Source organism: Eurytemora carolleeae, unplaced genomic scaffold, assembly GCF_000591075.1.
Source record: "Eurytemora carolleeae unplaced genomic scaffold, Eaff_2.0 scaffold1443, whole genome shotgun sequence".
NCBI classification, from domain to species: Eukaryota; Metazoa; Arthropoda; class Copepoda; order Calanoida; family Temoridae; genus Eurytemora; species Eurytemora carolleeae.
Window position 1 is genome coordinate 11,970 of NW_019397345.1, and position 23,602 is coordinate 35,571.

The 23,602-nt window shown below is 32.3% G+C and overlaps 1 protein-coding gene across 2 annotated transcripts in view; it reads left to right on the plus strand.

Moving 5' to 3' along the window:
- The window catches only part of LOC111713656 (uncharacterized), a 36,242-nt gene that overhangs the window by 4,962 nt on the left and 7,678 nt on the right, over positions 1-23,602 (plus strand). Inside the window, exons 1-8 of one of the 2 annotated variants that reach the window (XM_023488579.1) lie at positions 7,745-7,776; positions 7,925-8,045; positions 8,793-8,854; positions 13,106-13,163; positions 17,543-17,620; positions 19,694-19,789; positions 21,709-21,779; positions 22,381-22,447. In XM_023488579.1, the coding sequence (XP_023344347.1) occupies positions 8,010-8,045; positions 8,793-8,854; positions 13,106-13,163; positions 17,543-17,620; positions 19,694-19,789; positions 21,709-21,779; positions 22,381-22,447 (468 nt within the window). In that variant the 5' untranslated portion in view covers positions 7,745-7,776; positions 7,925-8,009. Of the gene's footprint in view, positions 1-7,744; positions 7,777-7,924; positions 8,046-8,792; positions 8,855-13,105; positions 13,164-17,542; positions 17,621-19,693; positions 19,790-21,708; positions 21,780-22,380; positions 22,448-23,602 lie in introns of those variants that run through there. The other variant, XM_023488580.1, reaches the window with a different exon arrangement.

The window sequence follows — 23,602 nt, forward strand, 5'->3', positions numbered from 1 at the left end:
TTGCAGATATATGGCGTGTATAAGACCATCTTAAAAAATTCTTCATCATTCATCTCCCCATTTCCTCAACCCCCTCCCCCGCACCCATCCGCGGAAATTTTCCTGTAACCTGTGAGTATATCAGGATGGAAACCTCAAACTCTAGATTTTCCTTCATTTTTCATTTTTCATTTTTCATTTTTCATTTTTCATCTGGAATCAGACATTTCACTCAGGCACTACACTTACCTCTCAGCTTTATAATAGAAAAGGAGGAACAGAATTGCGAATTTCGTTTGTTAAAGATTTTTTTTGTTAAACCAAAGGAAAAAAACGAAAAATTTTTTTTTTGTGACAGCTCTCAAGTTCCCGGGGAATGTTGGTCAAAATTGAAAAAAAATTCTCCAAAAAAATGTATTGTTCGAAAGGCAACTCTTAAAAGCTAAAAATTTTAAAGCTAATGTTTAAAGGGACTGTAAACATAATTCAAGACGTAATGTTTAAAGGGACTGTAAACATAATTCAAGACGTAATGTTTAAAGGGACTGTAAACATAATTCAAGACGTAATGTTTAAAGGGACTGTAAGCATAATTCAAGACGTAATGTTTAAAAGAACTGTAAACATAATTATAGACGTAATGTTTAAAGAGACTGTAAACATAATTCAAGACGTAATGTTTAGAGGGACTGTAAACAAAATTCAAGACGTAATGTTTAAAGGGACTGTAAACATAATTCAAGACGTAATGTTTAGAGGGACTGTAAACAAAATTCAAGACGTAATGTTTAAAGGGACTGTAAGCATAATTCAAGACGTAATGTTTAAAGGGACTGTAAACATAATTCAAGACGTAATGTTGAAAGGGACTGTAATTATAATTATAGACGTAATGTTTAAAGGGACTGCAGGCATAAGTTAAGTGACAGCACCACTTTTATCATTAGTCAGATAAAGGTTGAAAGAATATCATCGGTTTTTACAATTTAGTTTTTTAAATTTTAAATTTTTTTTTATAAAAGATAATTACAAACTTGTACAATATGATTTCAATAGTATTACAGTACTTTCCAATTTTTCCCACTTTGGGATTATTTGGTTCCAGGAAAAGTTGTGTAAAAATGACTTTTGAAAATCTGTAAAACAAAAGTGTTTAAGACAGGACTTTCTATTAAAAAAATATAAACTTTTTCCAAACTATTATTAATTTGATATAATTATACTTTTTTAACTTGTTTAAGAAACTTGTAGAAAATAGCATGATTTGTCCTTAACTTTCTTTTATTAGAGGTCATCACGGTAAATTAAGTTGATCTAAGTATGTCCTGAAATGTTTATCACGGTAAACTAAGTTGAGCTAAGTATGTCCTGAAATGTTTATCACGGTAAACTAAGTTGAGCTAAGTATGTCCTGATATGTTTAAGTTGGGTGTGTTTTAATCTCTTTTTAACTAAAAATTAATCAAATATATTAATCTAATTTTCTATAGATATTGTCGTTTTTCTTTCTTAAAAGTGACAAATTCTTACAATTTCTTTCATTATCTTTGATGCATAAATGGGCAATTAACCTGTATTATATAGAGAAACAAACCTCAACTGAAAATAATCAATTTTCCGTGAGTTTATTCTTTATCAGCCAGGTTTAAATATTACCGTTGTTTAACCATTTAAGCCAATCCCCACAAATAAACGCCTTCATTTTAATTTGTAATTCATACACTTTGCACGCAGATCTGTCGCTGTAATAAAAGTAAATTCAACCTATAGAAGTGTAAAGTCTGACCGCGTCAACCTCGTTGCCCCAGCTAGTCCTGTACATAGAGCTAGACCAACTTTGTTGACCCCTGCCAGGCGGTACAGTACAAACTGAGACCGGAAAGGTTGTCCCGGCTCGGAAATGTACTCCCGCGTCCCATGATTGTCCCATGCTGTAATTTATCATATATTGTACCATGCATGTTGTACAACAGGAAATTTATTCTGAAAAAAAGAGTAGATACAAAGTTCTAATTATAATTCTTTTTCAGATGAAACAGAGTTTTAATTAGGTTTTAAATAAAAGTTAAAATTCTGTAGAATTAAAAGTTTTCATGTGCTTGGTGATATACACATATATACAGCAAATTAATACAGGGAGGATGAGTTTTAACATTCTCCTAATTTAAGTTTTTATTTTTTTATTTTTGAAGGAAAGTCTAGCCATGCTATACATACAAAATATGCAGGGTTAGTTTAGGGGGAACAAACTTATAATTTTTATCGACCGAGTCCAGTTTTTATGTGAAAATGTACAATTGAAAGCCTGGGTCTCATGTTTTTATTAATAGAAGCCGTTCCAAGTCACATTTTTAAACTGCGGTTTCATGAACAAAGTAAAACTTAAATGGGTCATTAAAAAGTTTTCTTCTAAACTTTTCTTAATGTTCACATTTTAATTTTGAGCCAGCAAGAGTTAATTTCATGCAAAGATTAATTAACAATTTCAGATAGGACACTATAGATATCGTCTTTCAAGATTTAGGGGGTTTTCGTTCACAATAACCCTGAGGCAGAAGCCTAAAAGTGTTACGCGCATGCTCTGTTTCTGTCTTGTCATTCAACGCTGTATGCGCGTAACTTATTTGTCTTCTGCCTCTGTTAACGGAAAACCCTTGAATTTAGAAAAGACGACATCCAGTGTCCTGATCTGTTATTGTTAATTAATCTATGATTTAATCTTTGGTGAGTTGTCTAAAGATCTGAGAAATTGAACACAATTAATCAATCAGCCAAATATCTTGTATTTGAGGCTAAAACATTCCTTTATAAATTCTGACTTTAAATGTGCCCTCACGAGACAGTTAAACTATTGTACCCTGCTGCTAACTAGAGGATAATGTGCCCTCACGAGACAGTTAAACTATTGTACCCTGCTGCTAACTAGAGGATAATGTGCCCTCACGAGACAGTTAAACTATTGTACCCTGCTGCTAACTAGAGGATAATGTGCTTTCACGAGACAGTTAAACTATTGTACCCTGCTGCTAACTAGAGAATAATGTGCCCTCACGAGACAGTTAAACTATTTTACCTTGCTGCCAACTAGAGGATAATGTGCCTTCACGAGACAGTAAAACAATTGTACCCTGCTGCCAAGTGCCAACTAAGGGATAAACGTTTAATAAAGTATCCAGAAACTAGCAGATGTGGGTTGAATAAAGATCGCAGATTTTCGGGTTATCATTCAAAATTTATAATTTAAAATTAATTTATACTTTTTTAAGTCGGGTTTCTTCATTTCTGATCGTCCATAAACCTTATCTGAGCTGGGAACTCAAAATCCCGATCACTTGATCTCGATATCGAATGAGTGCACTTTTAGTTTAATAATCGATACTAAATCTTTTAATTTCTGTTATTCTCCCCCCATAATCAACGCTCCCTCCCACCACCCCTGACTGGGTACGATAAGCCGGAAATCGAATAAAGATTAAATTAATCTGCAGATTAACAAAAGATCGAGATCAAGCATTTCATGATCTCGATATTCACAATACAATAGTGTCCAGTTCTGAAGTCATGTGAGGTCCGACAAAAAAAACTTTAAAACCCTTTACAAGTACAGATTTTTGTATTAATTAGTAAAGATAGACTTATCACGCACCTCTGCCCCTTTAGTAAAAGTAAATTCATCCCATGTGAAGCCTAAAGTCTGACCGCGTCAAACTTGTTGCACCGGCTAGTCCTGTCCATAGAGCTATGTACAGTACAAGCTGGGACCGGAAAGGTTGACCCGGCTCATAAATTCAAATGTACTAAGGCTGTCCGTGTTATGAACAAAATCAAATGCTTAGTCAAAATTTAAAACTTTTAGGCGTCCTATGAGCTAAAACTATTTTGAAATTAAAATTTCAAAAGTTTTAGAATTCCTGAGTTTGATCAGGGTTGACAAACTTTTATAATATCGAAACATCTTCAGACTCAAGGATAACAGAAAATCAGCCTAAAGACAACTATAAGCAGAAAAAAATAAAAAAAACAGAAGTACAAAATGTTCTTTAATTGCTTTTTAAAAAATTTAAAACTTTGTTGGAGTACACAAAAAAGTTACATTTTTTTTGGTCTCATTTAATTTGTTAAGCAAGAAAAAAGACCTTGAAGATCTTGAATAGATCTACACAAAAAAAAACCTAAATCAGAATTTGTTTAAAGTTGTCAAAAAAAAAATACTCGATTTAAAAAAATTGTATCAAAGAAACCTTTAGAACCGGTGAGGGATGGATTTGAAAATTTTTATCAAAAAGTGTATTAAAGTTTCACCCTTAGCCAACGAGATAATAATCTGATCTAATGTTTATGTTGAAAAATTTCCAAGTTTGCTGAACATTAATATATTCAATGGATTTCAAAAGAGTTTGTTTTCCCCCTTTATGTTATAAACATCAACCTGAAGTAGAAGTTTCTTCAAAATTTTAACCTTTAAACTTGTTATCTCAATAACCTTGTAGTGTTTCTTTTTTCCGTTTTAGAGTTAAAATTACAATTTGGTTATCTTCGGATCATTAAATATTCCAATTCTTTGAGCGGAAAGGTTGGTTAAATTGAGTTTAAAATATATACAAGACACAATCCTTTTTTTAAAAAAGGAATTGAGTCTTTGGAATTTTCTGATCCATATATTTTTGTAACCTTAACGTATAAACCTTTGATATTTCAAACTTAGATTATTTGATTTAATACAATTTATAGTTTAAAATGTCTAAGGTCTACGACATTGGATTGTAAAGATATAGGGAAGAGAAAATCTGAGTTTGGGCACAAAGACTCAATTCCTTTTTATTTTCTAATTATTCAAGCATCTAGAGTGTTTTTAAAGTCGTATAAAATGCCCTTTTTTACTACGAAATGTGCACCCTTCAGAAGGTGGCTGGTGAGGATAGTAAAGGTCGGAGAGTATTATGAATGCCCGAAACAAGCTTAAAACAATTGATTTAATGAGAATCGATACCAATATTGTATACCATGTGCATAGAATAAAAACAGAGTGGGGATGGGGTCTCTTTAAAAGCTGAAGGTAGTTGGGGTAGTATGGGTAGTTGCCATTCAGATTTAGCTTCAAGGGTGGGGGTGGGGTCCCTCTAATAACAGACAGTAGTTGGGGTAGTTAGGGTAGTTAAACCTACCCTTACTACCCCAACTACCGTCTGTTATTAGAGGGACCCCATCCCCCCTCTTTGATTATTCTATACGCATGGTATACAATATGGATATTGATTCTTACTAAATCAATTGTTTTAAGCTTGTTTCTGGCATTCATAATATTCTCCTACCTTTACTAACCTCACCACCCACCCTCTGAAGGGTGCACATTTCGTAGTCGAAAAAAGGCAATCTATACACACAGGTTAAAGTCCTCCCTAAGATACCCCCCTTAAGAGTTAATCTAATTTTACAATTTCTTAATTTCAACAAAAATTGTGAGAATCAGAAAGTTTCCGGATGATAATTTGATTTCATCGTTTAAACCAAATAAAGGTTCAATTTATCAAATTGAGATTAATTTTCAAAATCTGAGAGCAGTTTTCGTATAATCTACATCAAATTGTGAATAATGAAAACAGATTTTTTTGGGGCTAAGCCACAAAATCAAATTTTTTTCAATGTAGGAGTGGCCTTTGGTATTTTACTTTGAATTCTTTTAGATCAAATAATTTTAGTTTAGAATATCAAAGGTTTAAACCTTCAGGTTGTAGAGATATAGGGATAAGAAAATAAGAATATGCTCCAAAAAATCGATTCCTTTGAAAACATTTTGTAGAGAAACGGTATAATTTGTATGCTTTAAATAAGTCTTTTCTGCAAATATATCAAAAATGATGTCTTGAGTAATGGTTTAAATAAAGAGCTATTTAGATTACATAAACTGATATTTATATTAAATCTGAATCCCTGAAACTTGAAGGTTTTTCCTGGTCTGGTCTGGGTTTGATTTTTCCTGATTTGGTTTCTCTTGCTCTGTTCTTGGTCCGGTGTACTCCGTAGTCTCCGACCAACTAACCAGTGGAACCTACCTCGCGCTATCTTCTTACCATTCTCTTCTATCTCTGTACCTTAGAATACCAAGATATATACACATCATGGACCACAGCTATGACCTGGGTTTCAAGAATGGAGTTTCTGGAGGTTTTCACAGATTCTGAAAGTAGAGTATATGTCTAGAACTAGCATGTAGTTTTGCTATATTGTTTAGACTTAAAAAAGGCATTTGACTCAGACGAGTTTTCATAAGATTATGAGGAGGACCTAGATATATCTTTAAAGTTTTTTTGCCTAATTATTATCATCATGTAGAATCAATGTAGAATCATCATATTGGAAGAAAATACATAAAAACAATTATTTAAAGAAAATAAAATCTATGCTTAACATCAAGCATATTTCTTTCTATCCGTCTCTTCCGCAAAATGAAAGGGGGTATAGGCTTACGGCGAAAAATTCAGATATTGCAAACAATAGTCATCGATTTTTTTTCAATGCATTCGCATTAAGTTAATATTTGATAATATTTTTGATTATGTTTTTTAAAATAATATTTCAATGGCACTGCACTTTCGAACATTCCTGGAAATAAATAAAATGTCCTCTTCATTATCAAAAATCCTCGAAACAGGAATAAATTTTTTCAAAAGGAACTATCAGACCATAAAAAATAAAAATATTTTGAAATATAAACTTTAGACGAATGCGTCGAAAAGTAATCGATGATTATTGTTTGTAATATCTGAATAATTTGTTTTGAATTAAATTGAGCATTTTACGATCCGAGTTGAATGTTGCAACTTTCTGAATATGTATTGACGCTACGTTCCACAGTATGATTTTCTCCTTCTAGACGCAACAGATAGAAGTAAGATTTGTAGCGATCAAAAGCGCTTATTTTTCGCCGTAAGCCTATACCCCCTTTCATTTTTCTTGAAAACTCCCTTTAAGCTTGTCATATAATTCCTTGTATTGTGTAAGAACATTCCTTAGGTTCCAAACCGAACCTTGAAGCATGTCGGTCAAGGGGTTTTGAGTTAAAAACGAACAAAAAAAGAGATATTACATCTTTATATGTATAGATAGATTTGTAAGGAAATTGTAGGAATCTCTAGTATCTGTGTGAGTTGTTTATATTACATATTTCTAAATATCGATATGTTTAATCTTTTTATTTGTTTGTTCTGTCTATCAATATAATATAGCTTAGTCTGTTCTATTCGAATATTTTAATCTTTTTTATCCTCGGGTTTTCTACTCTTTATAACCCTGTTTTTCCTTTTTTTCTTTGCTGTATTTAATTTTAATGAAATATATGTTTCAAATGTGATGTCTGTGGAGATAACACTTATTTTGGCGTTAATCGTTTATTTTCGACATAATTTTATTTATCTTTTATTGGAAAATTATTGATTTTTTCAGGAAATATTTTCTTTAAAAAATTAACTCCCTTCAGTTTTNAAACACTTTTACAAATATCTAATGTCGATATATGATTATTTTAAAGAACAGAAAGTGACGTTATGAGTGTCCTCCAGGAGTATAATCTGACCCCGAAGCTGGTAGAAAGCTGATCACGTGACATCTCTCCGGTCAACTTATTCTTCACACAACACAATTCTAAACCTGTTTACCTAACTACAATTGTTATTATGTTGTGCAAATAACGTTTTTCAGATTTTGCTAGATTTTCCCCTTCTTGAAAATTCTTTTGTGACGAACGCTTTATTTTTACTTTCCTTATAACTTGAACAGTGAATAAACTTCAGATACATGGTAAACAGAAATTGTATTTTTATATATCCTGGAATCGTATAAAATACTTTTATTCGATTAGTTTTAGTTTTCATGGAATGATATTGCACAGTGGTATATTTTCAAATATCATGTTCAGTGTATAGATACATATATTTGCAATATTTAGAATAAAAGTCAGTGTATGATATTTATATTCTTGCTGTTGAAAATATCATAAACTAAAAGAAGATTATTCTCTCCGTGAAAACATCATGCCGTTGGTTCTTGAGAGCCCCAAAACCTGTAAGGTAAGGCCTAAAAAATATGGCTTTAGAAGACGACTGTTAAACTTAGTTTTAGTTCAATTGAATTTTAACAATTTCACAGTGTACATTACAGACCTATTTCAATCAATATGTTTATTTTAAAGATACCATTTGTTTTATATAAAACCATTAAATACAAATAAGAATGCTTTAAATTATAAAGGAATTGAGTCTTTGTCACAAAATATTTCAAACAACAAAGTCTGATAGACCAAATAATTTAAGTTTGAAAATAAAAAACACAAGTTTACACTATCAGTTTGCATGAATATAGAGATTGAAAAATGTTTCCACACAAAAAAATCAAACTCTGATCTTTGCAACCCAATCTCGTAAACCTTTCATATTTCAAACTTATATTCTGTCAGATCAAAAAATCGAAGTTTGAAATTTCGAAGGTTTGCAACATTAGGTTGAAAAGATAATTTCAGTTTGTGGCAACGACTCAATACCATAGTTTGCCGTTCATCAGTATAGTTTACATTTTAGTCAACATATTGAAATAACGAAAAAAATTTTAATTATTGAAAATTCAAAACAATAATTTCGATGCATGTATTTTTTTCTGTAATGAAGTTCAAGCTCGTTCAGTTTTTTAAAATCTAGTTTTCGTTGAAATCTGACATTGTAAACTTCTTGATAAACAGAGTTTCGTTGAAAAAGTTTAAATTAACATTTTTTTAAATTTTGAATGTAAAATTTCAAGTTCTGACTTGTCCTTTATTTTAGGAGTTTGAGAGCAGAGTGGGTCAAAATTGGGCTCGTGAAATAATTGTGGATTATTATACAAGGTAATTATAAACCTTTCATCAGGTTCGAAGGATGTTTTAGCTATCTCAGGCAGTAAAAAAATGGGGGTTAATGTATGCTCTAGTACTAACCCTCAGTTTTCAACACAACGGACAGGAACCTTCCTTGAATATACTGTTTAGCTATTGTATTTAAGGGTTAGTTACCAATTTTTAATGATAAGCTATCCTAGCACAGGAAAGTTTTCTTAGAAAAGCAGGTCAGAGATCAAAACTGGTGTCACTGGATCAAGCATTTTTCGTAACTTTTGTCGTTTTAAGGATTAGATTAATTCCTTTTATATATCCGGTAGTCGGAACCTAGCATGGATAACTTTATCCCGTAGTCGGAACCTAGCAGGGATAACTATATCCGGTAGTCGGAACCTAGCAGGGATAACTATATCCCGAAGTCGGAACCTTACAGGGATAACTATATCCAGTAGTCGGAACCAATAGCATGGCTAACTATATCCTATAGTCGGAACCAATAGCATGGATAACTATATCCTGTAGTCGGAACCTAGCAGGGATAACTATATCCTGTATCCTAGCAGGGATAACTATATCCCGTAGCTGTAGTCGGAACCTAGCAGGGATAACTATATCCCAAAGTCGGAACCTAGCATGGCTAACTATATCCCGTAGTCTGAACCTAGCATGGCTAACTATATCCCATAGTCGGAACCTAGCAGGGATAACTTTATCCTGTAGTCGGAAGCTAGCAGGGATAACTATATCCCGTAGTCGGAACCTAGCAGGGATAACTATATCCCGTAGTCGGAATCTAGCAGGGATAACTATATCCCGTAGTCGGAACCTAGCATGGATAACTATATCCCGTAGTCGGAATCTAGCAGGGATAACTGTAAATTGAGGGATCAAGCACTTTATCCTTCAAGGTTAAAAGTTGACACAATTTTCTCAGAAACACAAAGGTTATTCTTTGTAGAGAAAACTTTAACTTTAGTTTCTCTCGTTTCTTCTCTTAAAATACTAGCTGATGTGCCAGGTGTTGCCAGGTTACTCATAGTTACTCCCACCTTTAAAATTCAGTGATGGTGATGGACCAAACCTCTGTAGAGTAAAAAAGTAGATGTTAGTTCCACATTTATTAACGATATAATAACCATCAAAATCGATAAAAAAAAATAAAAAAATTTAAAAATCACAAGAATATAAACAAACAAAAAGATTATTCAAAATAAAAATTTGGGCTGTCAAATGGACATAAGGGAAAAGAACTCAGATTATTACTCCCACCGTTTACCCACTCTTGGTCTTAAATCATGATTTTAAATTAAGTGTCCATCATTGCATTTGGAATTTTAAAAATTCAAAATGTCATCCCCTGAGGTACCCATGGGTTCCATAAAAAATGTTTAATCAATTTGGTCCAGCGCCGTTTGGCCTGCTTTATTTGCATCACATTTTGGTGATTTATAATGCTTGAATCACGATGCATTAAACAGTTGTAAGAGACCTTTTTTGTCCAAAATTTCTTATGAATAGTTGATACCTCCAACTCAATTTGAAATATCCGAACGATCCCTTTGAATAAACTGAGCAGAAAACTTTCTGTAAGTTTTTCTAATCTCGACCTTGAGAGAAAAAACTAACATTACTAATAAACATGGACAATCCTTTGCAAGCATTTCACTTATTGGATTGCCAATAGGATGCACAATAAAAGGGTTTGAGGTGGGGTTTACAGCGAACGAAAACTTTCGCTAAAAATGCGAAATTTTTCGTATATGTATTTCAGAAACTTTTTTTTCGCGAAAATGAATTTTGCGAAAGGAAGCGAAAACGTTGCGGAGTGTTGTGAAAACAAAATTCTACGAACGGAATGCGAAAAAAAAGCGAAAATTTTCGGCAAACGTCGATTTCCCCATTTTGCTGGAAACCCCTAGTTTGAGGTTGCAAAGATCCAGTTTAGAAAAACTTCTGATTTATGGTATATCCCATTGGCCAATAAACTAAGTGTATATATATGGCGTGTATAAGATATTGCAGATATATGGCGTGTATAAGATATTGTAGATGACATTTCAAATAAATCAAGAAGAAACTTTCCAAGAATTGTTAAAAATAAACTGGATTTTGTCAGATAAACTTTATAAAGAAGAATTTATTTTTCTAAAATCTCATTTTCTACATCTGTTCTATATTGCTGTAGTGCAAACTGTAAATCCTGAATTAAATAAATTAATTCACAATTAAGGACATTAGATTGAAATTAAATTCCTTCTTAAGCTTAAATTTTTCTTTAATTTTGCATATTTTATGTAAGTATATTTTCATTGATAATAATAGGCATCCTGTCTTATACGTTTTTAAAAACATGTAATGTGTTTTTCAAATGCAAATATGTATTCTCAAAAAATTTGCTTTTGAGAATTTATGCAAAATATTGACTCTGACATAAGATATAACCCCTGAACGAAAAAAAAACAATCACGCCTTCATTAACGAACTATTTGAAAATCGTTTAAGTTTAATTCTTCAGATTATAGCATACCTATATTTTTGAATATGTAAAGTAAAGTAAAGTAAAATTTATTTATTAAATTATTTATTTTTGAAATATAACAAAAACATACGAAATAAAGTGTTTCAGGAGAAAATATTTAAAAACCTCTATAAGTAGAGGTTGTGGGAATCAGGGTTTCTGTAGAACCGTATAAAAGCCAGAAAACGCTAAATATATAAATAAAAAATATGTCCAAAATTAATCATTTATCAACTTTTGACGGATATTGTTGTCTAACTGGTCTTCGACCTTCCCCCCTCTCTCCCTACACCTGTGCCGTCAATTTCTTTCTCAGAAATAACTTTTACCAAAGTTCTTCCCCTCATCTATCTATAATAGGTTCATTTATAATCTCTAAAAGTTTATTCAGAACTTGGGTTTCATTGAAAACCTTCTTGAGAGATTAGGTTTCCATTTATACTGTTCAACCTGTATTTAACATTTAGTTTAACCAGAGGCCGAATTGAAAGAATTTGAGCCGCGGCTGAAATTTGAGACGCGGCTCAAATTTATTAAATTCGGAAACTGCTGGTCAAGGGATTCTTACCATTCTTCAAAATCAAATTTATCAAAAATATGCTTTTTTTCTACAATGGCTAGATAATGTCCATTTTGAAAGAAAAAGTGTCTATCGAATAACAAAACGTGTTTATCGAAAAACAAAAAGCGTCTATCGAATAACAAAAAGTGTTTATCGAAAAACAAAAAGTGTCTATCGAATAAAAAAAAAGTGTTTATCGAAAAACAAAAAGTGTCTATTGAATAACAAAAAGTGTTTATCGAAAAACAAAAAGTGTCTATCGAATAACAAAAAGTATCTATCGAATATCAAAACGTGTTTATCGAAAAACAAAAAGTGTCTATCGATTAACAAAAAGTGTTTATCGAATAACAAAAAAGTGTTTATCGAAAAACAAAAAGTGTCTATCGAATAATAAAAAAAGTGTTTATCGAAAAACAAAAAGTGTCTATCGAATAACAAAAAAGTATTTATCGAAAAACAAAAAGTGTCTATCGAATAACAAAAAAGTGTCTATGGAATAACAAAAAGTGTATATCGAATAACAAAAAGTGTCTATCGAATAACAAAAAGTGTCTATTGAATAATAAAAAGTGTCTATCGAATAACAAAAAGTGTCTATGGAATAACAAAAAGTGTCTATCGAATAACAAAAAGTGTCTATCGAATAACAAAAAGTGGTCAAAATATTTAGATCTAATAAGTAAATGGTGAAAGTTAAACATCCGATGTCCATTTATATTATATTTAATCATTCAGCCTCCATTTTCATTGGGTTTAAACAATTGGCCTCCATTTTATTCTACTTGAACATTTGGCCTCAATTTTAATTGCGGTTTAACGACTGGCCTCCATTTTATTCTATTCAAACAATCGGTCTATGTTTATGATATTTAAACATTGGGCCTCCATTTATGCAATATTTGAACAATCGGCCTCCATTTTATTGTATTTAAACATTTAGCCTCCATTTTATTAAATTTAGTTATTCGACCTCCATTTTATTAAAGAATAATTTTTAAAAACTAAAAAAAGGAGGGCCGAAGGTATGTATTAATGAAATTAAATATCATATGCATAGAGACCCTATATTCATAAGATTTTTTAACAATAAACCTCCATTTATACAATCTAAACATTCGGCCTCCATTTTTTTAGTTTTAAAAACTTGACCTCCATTTTCAATACATATTTGAATTAGGACTGAGGAAGGATGGGTGCTGGGACTTATGGTTAAAATGCTGTCAGTTATGGCAAAGGTAAGAATTCAACAAATATTCTAGAGGTAAAAAGTAAAAACTTTGAGTTGAAAGGTGTTTAGCGTTTAGCCCCATAGACAAAATACTATGTATCCACAGCGTAAACTTTTAGAGTATGTTATACGGAAAATCCGCCAAGGGAAAATAAAAAAAAGATATTTCAAGAAAAAGGAATGGCTTGAATAAAAAATAACTAAATCCGACCATAGTTTCTTTTTTCTTCTAGTTATTAGATATATGGATGTCCAGAGTATCTCTAATAAGGGAATTATAAGATCATAACTGTCAGGGCCCGAGCCAAAGTAATACATTATTTTTTCACTTTTTACTTTTTATGTTACGCAGAACCTTTCAGACATTACTGGTACGACATGGAGACTTCGTACCTCATATAGCTTTAATGTTACGCCCAGGTATGGTAAAAGCAAATTTATTCGGTTATATTCTATAAATTCAAAAAGTTTCGTTCATTTCATTAGATCTGCAATACAAGAAGTTATGATTCAAAAATATAAAAGATTTTGCAATCTTACATAAAATTCAATTCAATTATAAGTTAGAGGGCAACCTTAAATTTCGTCGGTATGATGTTGAACATATGTCGCTAGAGATGGGCATAGTTTTTTTTTTGACCGCACTACATTTTTGAGAACAAACGATTTTTTTGGTGAAAAAGGGACGAACGAAATGGATCATTCAGAGTATTAAGAAAATGATCGTTTTTTAAAACTAACGATTTAACTGAACGAACGATTCTAATGAACGAACGATTTTACTTAACGATCGTTTAGTAAGAAAACGAACGAAATAAATGGAAATGAAAGATAATTTTCAGAACGATACAACATCAATTATTTTAAACGATTGAAAAAAACCGAACGAAATGGGTCGTTCACGAACGATGAAGGAACGAAATGAAAAAATGTCGAACGTATCCATCTTCAATGTCGCAACGGAAAAAAAGCAAAAATAATGAATTCTTGCATCTTTGAAGCAAACGATACAATTTTCCTCTTGAGATAAACCTGATCTGAATTTTCCTGTCTAAAATATACCCTTGAGATATCATTCATAGATCTGTTTATAGTTCAACTCTGGAAATATAAACTTAAAGGGACTGTACACGTGAAATATAAACTTAAAGGGACTGTACACGTGAAATATAAACTTAAAAGGGACTGTACACGTGAAATATAAACTTAAAGGGACTGTACACGTGAAATATAAACTTAAAGGGACTGTACACGTGAAATATATAGTTAAAAAGACTGTACACTTGAAATATAAACTTAAAGGGACTGCACACGTGAAATATATAGTTAAAGGGACTGTACACGTGAAATATAAACTTAAAGGGACTGTACACATGAAATATAAAGTTAAAGGGACTGTACGCGTGAAATATAAAATTAAAGGGACAGCAGACGTAATTTCAATCCATTCTCCATTTAAAAATGGTTATGTCAGATTTCAACGATACTCTTAAAAGCTATGTCTTATTAAGTATGCAACAGATATCCATCAACTTCTGTTTGAAAATTAATTATTTTCAATCGTGGATTCTCTCTATAAAGAACCTGTCAAATCTTTCGTTGGGATGTTTATAAAGATGAAAATTTCCCTGTATGATAATTGAAGGACTGCAGTATGGTTTTGGTGAATTATATTGGCGTACAAAGCCTAGGGGTGTCAGAAATGATTTTTTTTGCATTTTTTTAAAAACTTCTATAAAACTTTTAAAGTTTAACTTTTGATAAAACTTTTTGTTCTGGATGATTGCAAATATCTATCTAAAACTTTCTTAAACTGGCATATTTTTTCTATATTCATTTTTTTAAGAGTTTAAGTCAAAATAAGTATTAATAAATATTCCTTTATATCGAGTAGATATCCCGAAACATACCGATGTAAAACCTTACAGAAAGAAGGAAAGATTCTGCAAAAAAATAGTTGCCAAACCAAACAGAATTTTTATTTCGAACAAAAATATTTAGAACTTAAAGAAGCTTTTCTGGGTTGCACTTTACTCTAGTTTTGCATTATTTTCATTTGTGTAACAGTATAAAAGACATTCTGTTGATGGTTTAAAACTAAACAGCTGATGATTACTTGGAGGGAGGAATGGCGAAAACACTAATTTGTAATGTGAAAATCTGTTAATGGAAAGTGATTGTAACAGGGAATACAGAGTGCTTTAGGGTACAGGGTACTACAATGTACTGCAAAGTACTGGGGTATACTGGGGGGAGGGGGTACAGAAACCAAACAGAATTTTTTATTTTTAATAAAAAAATAAAGTCCTTCAATTATCATACAGGGAAATTTTCATCTTTCTAAACATCCCAACGAAAGATTTGACAGGTTCTTTACTTGCGCATTTTTTTCAGAAACGATGGAGAAAATTGTCAGATTTAAACAGTTTTAAATTTTAAAGCCAAAAAACAACGATATCTTACAACAAAGAAACTAATTTTTCTTTTGTAAAAGTTTGTACAAAAAATACTTTTATCATTTACCAAATATTTTCGGAAATGGTTGCTTGAAATTTGGCCACCGAAAATGTAGTTACTTTAAACACATTTTTAACAATTCAGAAAAAATTCCATGGATTTTTTTTTTAAATTACCAAAAAACACCTGAAAACCAAACACATAAATTTCAATTAACACCTAAATTCAAGGTGGATCCGCATTTGAACTACTGCCGTTTGAACTATTGTTGCCAAACCAAACAGAATTTTTTATTTTTAATAAAAAAATACAAGTAAGCACTTCTAAGGATGATTTCTTTATAGTTTTGCACTATTTTCACGAATAAAAAAGCTAGTTTAATACTAATCAGCTGGCCACTTAATGGAGGGAGGGATGGCAACAACGCCAATTTGTAAACCCCATATCTGCAGGGTACTGTTGGGTACTGTTGGGCACTGCAGGGTACTTTGGGGTGCTGTGGGGTTCTGTGGGGTACTATGGGACTACTGTGGGGACTGTGGCTACTGCAGGTAACTGGAGGTACTGTGAGGTACTGGGGGGTACTGGGGGTTTTTGGGAGTAATAGTGGGTACTGGTGGATATTCTGGGGTACTGCAGGTACTGGGGGTACTAAGGGGTACTTGGGGGTACTCTGCGGGTATTGCAGGTACTGCGGGGTACTGTGGGTAACTATGGGGTACTTCAGGTACTGGGGGTACTGGGTGGTACTGGGAATACTGCGTGGTGCTGGGGATCAAAAAAGAGTACTGTGGGGTACTGCATGGTACTGCTGGGTACTACCCAGTACTGGGTGGTACTGGGGTGCACTGGGGCGCATTGGTTGATACTGAGGGTACTGGAGGGTTCTGGGGGTACAGTGTGGTACCAGAGGGTGCTTTGGAGAACTATTGGGTACTAGTTAATGGTTGACAACATTGTACAACCAGTAACTCTTATATCTTTGTTTATCGGAAAAGTGTACTGCAATTTCTGAGAGGAGTAAAAACAAATCCAGAGCCCAAAACTTAAGACAGGGTATCATTGTGAAAACCAGTTTTAGAACCCTAGTTTCACGAATGGGGTTAGGCAGTTTTGTGAATATCAATATTTTTGTTTTGAAATATTATTTTATTTAGTATCTTCATATTCTCCATATTTTTCGAATCTCTTAAATCAAAATCTACACAAATTTTAAGACGGCCCATAAAGGAAAGTTTCGTTCAACGATACTCTTTTGAATTTCGGGCTCAGTGTTGTTTAGGTTGAGTTTTGTTTAATTGTCTACTATAAACAGCAGTATCTTCCTTGACCGTAACAATAGATCAATTTACAATAACAGATCACTAGATGTCGTCTTTTCTAGATTTAGGGATTTTCCGCTCACAATTAACCCTAAGGTAGAAGCCCAAATGAGTTACGGTATAGAACATACTCTCTCTCTCTGGAGCATGCGCGTAACTCCCGTTGGCTTCTGCCTCAGGGTTATTGTGAACGAAAAACTCATAAATCTTGAAAAGGCGACATCTAGTGTTCTATCTGTTATTGTTAATTAATCTATGACCGGAACCATACAGGCTGAAGTAACAAATTAAAGTTCTACGCGTAAATTGAGAAACAATTGAATCTATTCCTCGCCTCAACCTCTAATTTTCTAATCCATTAATCTTTTCAACCTAATGGCGTAAACCGCTAATATTTCAAACTATGAACTCTTCAAGAGTTCAGTCAATGTTTGGAAAATTCAAGGTTTACCACCATGGACTAAACCAAAGTTGATTTGGGCTGTTTATATTTGGTTTCTTCACTTTGAATTATATCACGTTTTGTTCTAAAACTGAGAGTTATCTTATTTTACTTTTTCATTAAAAACGTATTATCCGACAAAAAAAACACAAAAACTTTTTTTAGGAAAACCCGACACCAGGAGGTCTGAGCAGATCTTATTGTTTAGAGGTCTTCTACAAAATTGGAGAAAAAATGTCCCAGGTAAAGATATTTCCGAAAATTCTAGAATATTTTTCAAACATTGAATGAATAGTCCATTTTGTATAAAGTTAAGATATATGCAAAAACTCTAAAAATATCAAGAATGTATCCAATTATTTAGATATATGCTAAAATTCTAAAAATATCAAGAATGTATCCAGTTATAGAGAAATATGCAAAAATTCTAAAAATATCTAGAATGTATCCAGTTATAGAGATTTATGCTAAAATTTTAAAAAACATCAAGAATATTTTTAAAACCTAGAATGAAAACTCCATTTTCGAGTATATATTTAAGATAAAGGCAAAAATCCTAAAATATCAGAATGTTTCGAGTTAAGATATCTGGATAAATTCTATAATATAAAAATATTTCTAAAACGTAGAATCAATACTGTATCGTGTATTGAGTTAAATATATTTGCATTAAGCTAGGAAGGGTAAAAAGAAAACAATATTTTTATTTAGATATATAATAAAATCAACCTATATTGTATTAACTATAGTAATGCGCCAACTATAGATGATTTGATTTGATTTGACATGAAATACAGTTCTACGCAATAGATTCTTAGAATAATGTTAGAAAATATTCATTTTAAATCATTGATGACACTCTTAATGAATTCAAAATTAAGGCAATCCTTTCACTTTCAGTCTAAATAAAAAAAATTAACAATTCAAATGTGAATTAAAAAATTCATTATTACCATTTCGATACAAGATTCAGAATTTTGCACTGTACAAATTTCACTGTGCTAATAAAAATATAAGAATAAATAAATAAACAATGGTGGTCGCCATAAAAAATAGAATAGGATAAAATTATAATCACACATAATACCCCTGGAAACTGAAAAAAAATCCTCAAAACAGTTCCTGTTTTTCATGCATGTTTGGTCAAAACAGTTTAGAGGCTTAATAGATCTGAGAATAGATTTAGTTGAACCTGGAGGTTTAATAAATCTGAATAAATTTAGTTGAACCTTGAGGTTTAATAAATCTGAATAAATTTAGTTGAACCTTGAGGTTTAATAAATCTGAGAATAGATATAGTTGAACCTGGAGGTTTAATAAATCTGAATAGATTTAGTTGAACCTGGAGGTTTAATAGATCTGAGAATAGATTTAGTTGAACCTTGAGGTTTAATAAATCTGAATAGATTTAGTTAAACCTTGAGGTTTAATAGATCTGAGAATAGATTTAGTTGAACCTTGAGGTTTAATAAATCTGAATAGATTTAGTTAAACCTGGTGGTTCAATAGATCTGAGAATAGAATTTAACTTCAATAATAATATTCAATACTTCCTCTTCTCTGACAGAAGGAAATTAGAAACATTGAAACTTTTTGCACAACTATTTACATTAAAATAGCATGATTTCTTTTGATTTATAACCATGTTTGACCCCCCCCCCCCCCTAGCAAAGAATTCTGTAAATGCGTGTAGAACTAAGGGGGGGATATGCATGTAATACTAAGGGCCCCATACGCGTGTAAAAATAAGGTAGGGGTGGGGGGTATGTGTGTAGAACTAAGGTGGGAGATATGCGTGTAGAACTAAGGTAGGGGGGCCGGGGGGGGGGGTAGGGCTTGTTTACCTTTAACTGTGACGTATTAGGACTCTTAGAAACTGCTTTAGAATTCACAAACAATGATACACAAGATAGGCTCTCCTACCATGTTTAATGTTTAGGATATATCCGACCCTACATAATCTTTGCAGCAATGACCAGCCAGCCTTTATAGGAGCACTGTGCACTTAAAACTCTTTACTAATAGATGCAACTAGGAGATAATGGCCTACACTATAAAAAAAATATGCAGTACTCTCTCGGTGTAGTTCCTGGCCTGTAAATTAGTAAAGGGTTATCGTACATTAGCACTGTATACACTGCAACCTCGTTATCTTGCCACCCAATATTGTAGACCAGCTTAGATATTTCAAACTAGTAATTCTGTTACAACAATATAAGCTTGAAGGTTTACATCATCAGGCTGCAAAGATATATGATTAAAATTTGAGTTTGTGGCAAAGAATCAATTCCTTTACTTTAATTTGACGTTATTAAGGAGCACTGGTTTGTTAAAATCCCTAAGAGTTTACAAACAGTTGGAATGGATGAAAGAGAGCTAGTTATGTACAATACAATCTTCCCCAGACTTCAGGTATGTGCGTACACTATACAGGGTGTACAACAAAAACTTGTATGTTTGTAAAACTGATATTTATTTTCTGTAAGAATCAATTTGATATTTAAAAGAAACAATTTGATAAATGATAGCTTTAGAAATAAAACCCTTATGAATATACAGGCAGGGACGATTTTAATTAATTTGAAATAGGTCACTAAACGACCTACCACCGGTTCAAATCTTAAATCAACGTTATCAAAAATATACATAGATTCACGGGGAATTGAGTCAGTGTTTTAGAATCTGAAATGACTGTTATGAGGTGGTTCAGAGACCTCTCTTACAGCACTTTTTCTAGAAATTAAGATCAGCTTAAGCCAAACACTTTCTTTGCAATTTTAATTATATTAAATCTGAACTGCTTGTTTCTTGACAAACAATATCTCAAATCCTAAAAGGTTTTTTTTCTGAATTCTTATTCTATGAGGTTTACCCTAAGATGAGATTTTAAAAGCTTAAACCCGAGTAAAACCCGGTCTTTGCGTCTGCTGTGACCCAAGTAAAGCTCAAATCAAGACACGGGTTTTGGATGGCCTTGGGTTTAGTAAAAACCTACCATCTTGGGTTTTTTTCTCTTAAAGGCTCGAGTCTTCAGCAACATATGATTGTAAATTTCGTAAAGTCTTTTATATTTTATTTAAAATCTCGTGAATTCCAAGGTAACATGTTTACCGACTTAATGTCCCGATGGCAAAGTTAGTGGGTAAATAATTCTGGACTTTTTATGTTCGCCATCGGTTTGTCGGCAACTAAATGTTTGCAGGGATTATTTGTGGTGTCAAATTTTATTAAATATATAAAATAAAAAACTATGAAAATAATGTATCTACATAAAGTTTGAACTTTCGAAATTTACATCTCCTTGTCACAGCTGATCTGACGGCATTCTGTCTCCTACAGAGAGAAAGCTTGCTAAACAGTCTCTGATTGGTCGAATCAGAACCAATCCTGACTTGGGTTCTATCTAAGCCCGAGTTTGGGTTTTACTCGGGTTTAAGCTTTTGAAATCTCATCTCTATACTAGAAACAAAGTAAAAATGTTTTTCGAATTGGATTTCTCTCGCATAATCTCTTTAAATTGGTTTTTAGGTCTTGCTTTCTACTTTATTTTATGATTCACTTAGTTTACTACAGTCCAAAATATATTTATTTATTTTTTGTAAAGAATAGGTAAAGGGGAAAGGGTTGTTTATGTGATGCGGTATTTATACCGCACAGAAGCTAGTTTTAATTGTAAATAATAACAAAGATTTACTTTTGTAGAATGATCGTAATAAGAACAATCATAATTGCTTTATTACTTTAAATCTTGTTCTATTGTTAGTCCATCTGAGGCATTTCTTTATCTTCTTAAATTATCAAGTAGTAATAAAACAAAAAATTGTAATTTTTATCAACGATTTTGAAAAATCAAAATTTCTAAAGCAAATTTTTTAATTTCTGACCATCAATAAACCTATCCAGGGACCTTGCGAGGCCTCTAATGCGATGAAATAAAATGTAAATACGGGTTTAAACAGTTAAAAAAAGTTATGGTTTTCCCCCCCCCCCTGAAATTAATCAAAACCCCCATTCCACTTTTCTGTTAGTTCTACTAATTAATTAATGATTATACAGGGTGTCGCAAGAAACATGACAGTTGCAATGCATAGTTTTGAATTGTCTTCTTCCATAGACTGTGTTAGATGTTTAAGACTTTTTGCAGTTTATTTTATAAAAAGAATTTTTTACTCAAAATATTTTACTTTGAAATCAATTTTACTTTAAGACGCCACATGACTTTTTTATTATTCTCTTTGGTATAAAACAACTTAACAAATTATGGAAGAATTGTCATTTAAAAGAATTCACCAGCTGTATTGTTTTGTGAGACAACCTGTACCTTATTTTAGTTATATTTGAGTGAAACTCTGGACGAGGAAATCAAAGTTGATTTACCAATTCCGATCATTTACTTTTCAAGGTAAGGGAACTTGAGAAACATATTCTAAGAACGTTAAAAATAAGATTTCCCCAATCCTGATTTCATTCATAAAAAGAACCCCCCTCCTCCCCCCCCTCTCCGAGTTGGTTAGCCCTTTAGCCCTTTAGCTCCGATTAGTTGACAGTTTAGCCCTTTAAATCCTATTATTTGATAGTTTAGCCCTTTAGCTCCTATTAGTTGACAGTTTAGCTATTTACATTCTATTGGTTGATAGTTTATCTCTTTAGCTCCGATTAATTGACAGTTAAGTCATTTAGCCCCGATTGATTGACAGTTTAGCCCTATAGCTCCGTTGTTGACAGTTTAGCCCTTTAGCTCCGATTAGTTGAGTCTAGCCCTTTAGCTTCGCTAAGTTGATATTTTAGCCCTTTAGCTCCGATTAGTTGACAGTTTAGCCTTTTGGCTCCAATTAGTTGACAGTTTAGCCCTTCAGCTCCGATTAGTTGACAGTTTAGCCCTTTAGCTCCGATTGATTGATAGTTTTATGTCTTTAGCTCAGGTTTTGACAGTTTAGCCCTTTAGCTCGGATTAATTGATAGTTAAACCCTTAAACTCCTTTTAGTTGAATTTTCTTTTTTAGTTTTCTCGGAGACGGTGTTCACGACTGCTTAGTAACAGAAAATCTTTGTGCAAGCCGATATTTCCAGGTATATCTTCTTCAATTCAGACAATTCAGATTAAACAGGTTAAAAAGATTAAGAAATACAATCAAACATAAAGGATGTTAAAAATGCGCGTCTTGTGTAGAATCTATATTTTTTTCACAACCCTTTAAGCTTATTTTATTTTTTCAATATTAAAAATAAATCTATAATTAAACTAAAAGTTGTTAGTTCATCGTTGAAAAATACTACAATCTACCACCAATTATATTAAATGTAATGTAAATAATAAATATATATCTTTTTTTCCTTTCCTTTTCCTTTCCCTTCCTTTTCCTTTCCCTTCCTTTTCCTTTCCCTTCCTTTCCCTTTCCCTTCCTTTTCCTTTCCTTTTCCTTTCCTTTCCTTATCCTTTCCTTTCCTTTTCCCTCTTTTGGAATTGCATGAGAAATATTCCCACAACCTCTATTTTTGGAGGTTTTTAATTCTGTATGTTTTTGTTATATTTCATGAATAAATAATTACTTAATTAATTTAGAAAAAAATAAGTTTCAAGACAAAGCTACCACAGAGACTCAAATAAGGCTTGATTAATACTTATAAGGTTTTTGTACTAAATGTTTCACAAATATACAAATTCATACTTCCATTTACTTTCCACGCACCCCTGACCCTTTAGTAAAAGTAAATTTAACCTAAAGTCTGACCGCGTCAACCTTGTTGCACCGGCTAGTCCTATTGAGTGTCTACTCATTTACCCAATGTCCGGGCGATACAGTACAAACTGGACCGGAAAGGTTGACCCGGCTCGGAAATTCAAATGTACTACGGCTGCCCGTGTTTCCTTACGTTATGCCGAAGAGAGAAGATATAATTGCGAAAAACGACTTTAGAACCAAATAAGAACGTAAAAATTCTTAGATTTTCTCTGAGGATGCTAATTTTTAATCTAATCCCTGTATCTTTGCAACAGAATTCATATTTTAAAATATCTAACGGTATTGGGTTAATTGCAAAGATATAAGGATTGAAACAAATCACTTGCGTTACCTAAAAGCAAAATCAAAAGTCATTTCTCAAAAAAATACAATTTTACACTCTTTATGAATTATTTACACCAATAAAAAATCATTTCCATTAAGCAGTAGAAGTTTATGAATTTTTTATTATTTCAACATTTTACGAGCATAAATATTTTAA